At 38.3% G+C, this 7,312-nt stretch overlaps 1 protein-coding gene across 7 annotated transcripts in view; it reads right to left on the bottom strand.

The window, feature by feature from the left end:
• Positions 1 to 1,250: 1,250 nt before the first annotated feature.
• Positions 1,251 to 7,312, bottom strand: part of PDGFA (platelet derived growth factor subunit A) — a 28,763-nt gene continuing 22,701 nt past the window's right edge. Inside the window, exons 5-8 of one of the 7 annotated variants that reach the window (XR_004647348.1) lie at positions 6,315 to 6,441; positions 2,848 to 2,930; positions 1,731 to 1,844; positions 1,251 to 1,627 (exon numbers count right to left, since the gene is read on the bottom strand). Coding sequence is in view for 4 of the 7 variants with exons in the window: in XM_034783074.1 (XP_034638965.1) it covers positions 2,875 to 2,930; positions 6,315 to 6,441 (183 nt within the window). In the remaining 3 variants the exon portion in view is untranslated. The other 6 variants (XR_004647349.1, XR_004647350.1, XM_034783074.1 and 3 more) reach the window with 6 other exon arrangements.

Below are 7,312 nucleotides of genomic sequence, written 5' to 3'. Positions count from 1 at the left end.
GTTTCATAAAGAATAGAACCCAGTAGTTTATTTTACATGTCCAATGTGATAATCCAAATACTGTAACACAAAGGGCATATCATCTAAACCACCAGGCTGGGGCAGTGATTTTGGCTAACAGGGTAGGCATGATATATATGGCACAGGCCTACATTTCCAAAGCAGCAGACAAGAATTAGCCATGTGGCTCCCATTACAGTCCCTGGAGGAGCTGAACAATTAAATTCCTCTGCACTTTGAAAATGTAGGAGTTGGTGCCTGAGTATTTTATCTGCCCTGCTATACTTAAAATATATTTTGAAGTTATTTGGGCTATTCAACTACAAAAATATGACCACAAAATGCTTTTTTTTTTCTTTTCTTTTCTTTTTTTTTTTTTTCTTCAAGAAAACATAGCAGGCTTTCTTAGGTATATAAAACTGTTAATTTTAGATAAAAATACAAACTTCACCTTTACAAAACACATATTTCTGTTGAATACACATAAAGCATAACATTTTACCAAAAATAAAGAATTTTAGGTCTTGTTCAACTATTTGCAGCAAGGGTTTTCCCATGCCACAATGACATTGTACAATGCGGATACAAGAATTTGTACATTTCACATAGCGCCAACATGTGAAATAAAAGTATTTGTATACTGATAAGAATGGCAATTGCTAACACAATATCACTATTAGGCAACTGGCATACGTTTCAAAGAAAAAAAGGATATTTGCATGGATATCCTATGATTTGTTTACACACATCAGGTTTTTTTAAATGCTTTAAATTACGGGGGAGGTTGGGAGACATAAACCAAGAAACGTCTAGAAAATTATGCATAGGTATACCATTTTTATTTTAATATATCTCATTAGTTTGCATCCCACTAGGAGAAATACCATAATGTTTGTGTTCTGCTTACTGTTACACCAGTCTTCTATATGTGTTATTGATAAATGTAGTCCAAGAGATAATAAAAAGCTAGGCAAAGAGTAAAAAGAAAGCTTAATAATCACTTTATGGTGTAAAAAAAAATCCATTTAAGGCTCCCCAGAAGGTATTCTTTTTTGTATAGACTTTAAAACACCACCAAGCAAGGATGTACTGTTTCTATAGTGTTTGCGTGGCATTTGATACATTCCTGCTTTTTTGTGCCTGAAGTCCATTTGTGTCCATCCATCTTCATCAAGAAAGCAGGCACATTTCTTGACATAAAGCACCGTTGACTGCTCTGACAGAAATCCACTATTCACTTAAGATTTTTGTCTTTTTTTTTCTTCTTCTTCTTCCTCTTTTATTTTTGTTTTTTGTTTTGTACTTTTGGTATCCTCCATTCATTCAACTGTCTTTTTATTTTCTTTGTTTGTTTCGTTGTTTTGTGTTTTTTTGGACAGGGAAGCTTCCTATTGTTTCACAGAGTGCTACAATACTTGCTTTGATGTCACATTAAACAAATGTACATTGTCTCTTTGTTCTCATTAAGTGTTCTTTTCAGCCAGTTTTTTTCACATAGGAGAACAAATAAAGTATACAGTCAATAAAGCACCATACATAGTAGGTTCAGGAATGTAACAAACCATGTACATCCATGTCCCAGAGAGAAGTTCTTTTTTTTTTTTTTCTAGCTTATTTCACCTTACATCTGCAGGAGAGAAAAAAGATATAATAACTCCATGATTAGAATCACAGGACCTTTCCTCTTAGATGTCTTTAAAAAAAAACTATTCTGCATGAAATTCACTAACCTGGGACAAGAAGTTCTAAATGCTGTTTTGATTGAGTTTACATGCTGACTTTTAAAGTTGAATTTTACAAAATCTTTGCTTCTATCATACTACTCCCAATAAATACCTGTTAATCTGAAACAGGATATCAAGTTTAGCATTCTTTCAAAAAGATACATCCATATAAATGAAATCTGACATTGGGAGTTCATGTGCAAAAAAATAAAATTAAAAAAAAGTGCTTGAATTATTAAATTCCCCATCATCCAGCAGTTAGATACATTTACTGCAAATTCAAATTAAACCCCACTCACAACACTAGAATCATCTGCAACTGTTGCAGCTCATATGACTTCAGATATTTTAGAAATATAAAATCCATATTTAATTTGGAAACTGTACAGCTGTCACATCAAACTTCGCTAATATGCTGATCAAGCCACTCTTTTGTATTGAGGGGTTTCTTGTTTTTTTTTTTTTTTCCTGCATTGTAAACCTTATAAATTTTGATGGCATCCTATTTTTGCATCCTAGTCTTCCTCTGAAAGCCCCCAGACCAATGAAGGTCTTAGCTCTCTGATACAGGCCCTTGTTACAGAAGAACAGGTGTCCTCTTGTTTTGTAAATTATGCAGTGATTCCGATAATTTCAGATGCATATTTAATCAGTCCCCAGTTCGGGCCAAAAAATGTTTGATGGTCATGCATGTAATAAGAGTTGCCATACATACTCTATGCTTTCACAGCCGACTGCTTGGAACATAAACCATTTGTCACCTGGCAATTCAATCATGCATTATAATGGGATGCTTAGACTTCAGAAATCAATAATGAAACAAAAAGCAGAGGAAATGGAACTTGAGATTTCCAAGAAGCTTAAATATTAGCTCCCTCAATAAATAAATAAATAAAATGCAAGAGGAGGAAATAGCTGAAGAATGTAAGATGCTTATGGTGATGTGTAGCTTAAAGGGAAAATACCAAGCAGGTAGAATTATCAAAGCCAATCACATCTAATCTCTTTGCAGCCTTGAAGTAGCAAGTGTCAAGATTTTGAACAGTGATTAAGCTGGAGTGATGATATTTGATTACATTTTCCATTACTTGTGCCATTAGGGTGTTCAGCATATAGGTCCTACCTGATTAGCAAATAGTTCCAGTAGTTTTTATGTTGGTTTTAACCTTTTTCGTTTCCGTTTTTTACCTGTTTGCCTAGGCCTTCCTGTTAACATAAGGGCAGGCTGGTAAAAAGCCCTAAGATAATGCATTTTGTTGAAAACTGACGTAATAAACACTCAGGTTGTTATCTCTCACAGAATACACACAATCTTTTGCATTACAGGTATTTCTTTATAACTTCTGATTTTGAAATAATGTTTGCATAAGTAGAGTAATTATATAAAACCAAAGCTCCAGTAACCCAAGATGGTGTTGGTGGTGAGAGATCTGCCTTGTAACTATTGTTAGCATATTGTATTCAATATTTGCCTTCAGTCCCTGTAGTTTAGTTAAACTTGCCCTCCATAACATGTTCTCACCTATAACTATGGATATGAATCATTGTCTTCTGCCATTCTGATCATTTCCTTCACACGCCTGATTTTGAACTGACATTCCATTTTTCTCACGTACACACAAGCTTTTCACCTTGAAAATTCAACTGCTTAGTCGTTGTCCACAATAAACATTTTGGAAAGTTGAGGCTGATTAGATAAGATTTTTCATGTATGGAACATAGAACAATTTACAAAAATATGAGAAGCCACCAATTTTTCCTAAATGTTTTGGTCCAGTCATAACTCAAACTAGCTTGGACTAAAATCATCCAGCTTAAGTTACCTGTTGATGGTCAATGAGAATGAGTGCACAGGCCTAATTTTTCAGCTCTCCATGTATATTATAACTTCCCGGAGAGGCCTATAGGAGGTTATATGTAAAGCAAAGCATGTCAAGAGAACTTGAAAGCTCTTGTAAGACAAACAGCTCAGTAAATTCTGCTGACATGAGCTTCTGAGTCCAATAAATATAAAACTACAGTTCATGAGCCTTGCATTTGCTAAGTACCTGCGCTAGTGAGATGTCCTCTGAAGAGGTTAGAATTTTCCCCAGGGGTCTGCAGGACATGGTAACCTCCACCAGGTGCTCTCACCCAAGTTACAGTCTCAGCCAGGCATCTGACAGAAATTGTAACCTCTGCTGGGAAACTGAGGCAAATTAAAGCCAGCACCAAAAACAGCCAGCCAGTTGCTGTCCCACCTCAGTGACATCAGGCCAATGGGCTGCCCACTTCTACACTGCAGAATAAAAAATATAAAGGATAAATGGGAAGCCTGGACCTCCTAGGCATAGGTGTGTCATGGCGGGGAGGAGATAGCAGCAAGAAACTTGCCTAAAACTCAGGCCTGGGGAACCCTTAGCACGTTTCCTATTTGTCAGAAATCCCAAGGCAGGGAAGTTTCACCTATTTACTTTCCTTATAAAAGTTTCCGACACTTTGGGCCTGATTCTCCTGTTCCTAACACCAGTGTAAATCAGCAGTAACTCTACTGAAGTCAGTGGGCCACATCCTCAGCTGGTGTAAACTGCCACAGTTCCATTGATATCAATGGAGTTGATCTGCACTAGCTGAGGCTCCGGCACAATGGAGTTATACGGTGCAAGCGAGAGGAGAATCAGGCCTTTTGTAATCAATAGGAGTACAACCTCTGAAAAATCCCTCCTGGCAGAGAGACTCCCCCAGCCCGGTCAGAGTCCCTATGGCAGTGATAGTATCCATGGGCACACACAGAGCTTATTGACCAAAATGTTCCACAGCAAGAGGCCACCCCAAACCCACACCAAGGAAACTGTCAGACAAAAGACTTTCAGATAGAGAATTGTGCCTGCAAATTTTTTTCATGGGAAGTGGGGGGGCGGGAGGGGGGGAGAAATGGATGAATGTTACAGTTAAATAATAACAATAAAATGCTCAAAAGTAAGGAAATCAGAAATTAAGGTTCCTGAACCAACCTTAGCTTTCACCCGTAACCCTGCCCATCTGCTAGCTACTACCTAGAGACACCCCGTCCCTCCGTTTATCATTGTCCAATTCCTTCGTAACATAGAGTACAGAAATCCACTCTCCCTGCCGAAACTCTACAGACAAATTTATAAACTAGCTAACCAGCTAGGGCCTGATCCCAAACCCACTGAAGTCAATGGGAATCTTTCCAGTGATTTCAGTAGGCTTTGGATCAGGTCCCCTAATCCATATGGAATTAAGACTTGATCCTTCACCAGATCATCCTCCCACTTACATCTAGAAATTATAACATCTTGTGTTTTGGTTGACTGCAATGGAGTTACACAGGCATCAAATTGGAATAACCTAATGGTTTATCAGGCCAACTATTTTCTCAGCAACAGAAAACGCTACTTTATCTCCTCATATAGGCAAGACATCATACAATAACCCCATGTATGTTCTTACTACAGACTGCAGAAAAAAACCCTGCCACAGACAGGCCAAAGATCTACCTGTACCTGTCCTCCCTCTACATTATCCACCATCACCAGCTGCTACACTGACTGCCTCACCCCCGGGGGCACCTGCACTCCACCAAGTCTAAAACTGGTGTATGACCCTTTAGGGTGCCCAGTGACCTGGCATAACTTAAAGTAAACTGCTAGGCTGATCTAATTTACACCAGGGCTGGGCCAAGGCCTGGGCAGCTGCTACGTACCAGCTTCCTGAATGCCTCCTAGCCCCTGAGACCAGTGGATCTGGGTACAGGAGAGAACCTGGCCCATAGTTTTTATGAAAGCCACTTTGAAAGTAAGTATTTCTTCCCCCACACAGTCATAAAGCCCCTTTTCTGTCATTCATATTCTCAACAAGCCAGGCATACGTTTAACGTGACAACTGGCAACAATCTCTGTAAAGATGGGTAGAGAAATGGAAACCGAATAAAGGCTGCAGTACGAAACTTAATTTCAAAATTCCTTACTTTTGAACAATTAAATTCTTTCTAACTAAAATGTTCTATTCATTTCAAACTTAGTTTTCCCTTTAGTAAAGTAAATTGTCAGCCTTAACTCTATCTCAAAAGAGTCATTACTTGATAGAATTTACCAGCAAGACACAAATACACCGCTACCTCGATATAACGCGACCCGATATAACACGAATTCGGATATAACGCGGTAAAGCAGTGCTCGGGGGGAGGGGGGAGCTGCACACTGGTGGATCAAAGCAAGTTCAATATAACGCGGTTTCACCTATAACGCGGTAAGATTTTTTGGCTCCCGAGGACAGCATTATATCGAGGTAGAGGTGTAGTATAACCTTCAAATTAGTTAGGCAAGATTTTTATGTTATGCATTTAACGTTTAATTTAAAGGCTGCACTAAATAAAACTGCTGCAATTTCAACTTTGAATCCAAATTCTTGTATACAACCCAAATCCTGTTTTAATTCCACACCTTTGAAACAGGGGGGTTCTCAGTGGGGTCAATGGGTGCTTTCCCATTTAGTTCAATGGGAACAGGGTTGGGTCCATATTCTTTACTATAAATATAAGTTCCCATCTGATAAAAGTATGTGTACAAAAATAAAAGGATGACGTACCAGTTTCTTCTTCTCGATAATCTGAATTAGAATTTGATGATGTACAGGTGCATTCCATATGCTCTTCTAACCTCACCAGAACTTCTTTTAATTTTGGCTTTTTTCTAACATATTCCACTTTTGCCACCTAAAAAAAAGAATGGTGTTTGTACTTAGACACATTAATACCTAACAGGACTTAAGACAGGTGGTACATATCTATATAAACCACCTCTATCTAGTAGAGCATCAGCTACTTATTTCATGACACATCCTTTATACAAGTTCAGCAGTTCCAAACAGACCAGGTTTCCCCCCCCCCCAAGAGCTTGATTTCCCATTCATGGGGTCTGAGCAATTCTATATTTCAGGATTTTTTCTAAGTCAAGGTAAAGTTTCATATTCAGTCTCAAATCTGCATTTGTCACTGAATTTACAGATTCTAATATATTTTTCTCTCTACAACATTTCACCAGGGTTATGTTGAACTACCCATTGTTTTTAAGACTAAGGCAAACAGCAAAGACATGGAAAAGCACCAGTGCTGTTTGAGAACCTAGATCTCAATGATATCTCATAAGGGATGCCCTCTCTCTGTCCTATAAGCTTCTTGCAGGAACTCTGGTGAATGAGAGCTCACTTACTTTTAAAGGAGAACTAGGAGGAAAATGAAAAGGAGATTAAAAGCTTTTTTAAAAGTCTTTGCTGAGACACATCCATCTTGCTTGATGTTCTCTCTCTACTGTATGGAAATGTTACCTCTTCAGATACACTGAGTACATATTTCACTAGCATTTAGGTTCCAGGCACATTTCAGGTTCAAGTACAAGTACAGTACAAACAGGTTCTAACACAGTTTAGTGGGCTAGCATGGACCGTATTCTAGCTCAGGAAGAGAGCTAAGATAGAACACAGATTTTAAATCTTCTTCTAACATGCACTGGCCCCATCCATACTGGCCAGCCTAACCTTCTTAGAGCCCTGTACAACCACCACTGAGATTAAACCTGAGTGAAACC

The sequence above is a fragment of the Trachemys scripta genome, chromosome 10 (genome assembly GCF_013100865.1).
Source record: "Trachemys scripta elegans isolate TJP31775 chromosome 10, CAS_Tse_1.0, whole genome shotgun sequence".
In the NCBI taxonomy this organism is placed as follows: domain Eukaryota; kingdom Metazoa; phylum Chordata; order Testudines; family Emydidae; genus Trachemys; species Trachemys scripta.
The sequence above is the reverse complement of the archived record's forward strand: the minus strand, read 5'-3'. Positions and strand labels throughout refer to the sequence as shown.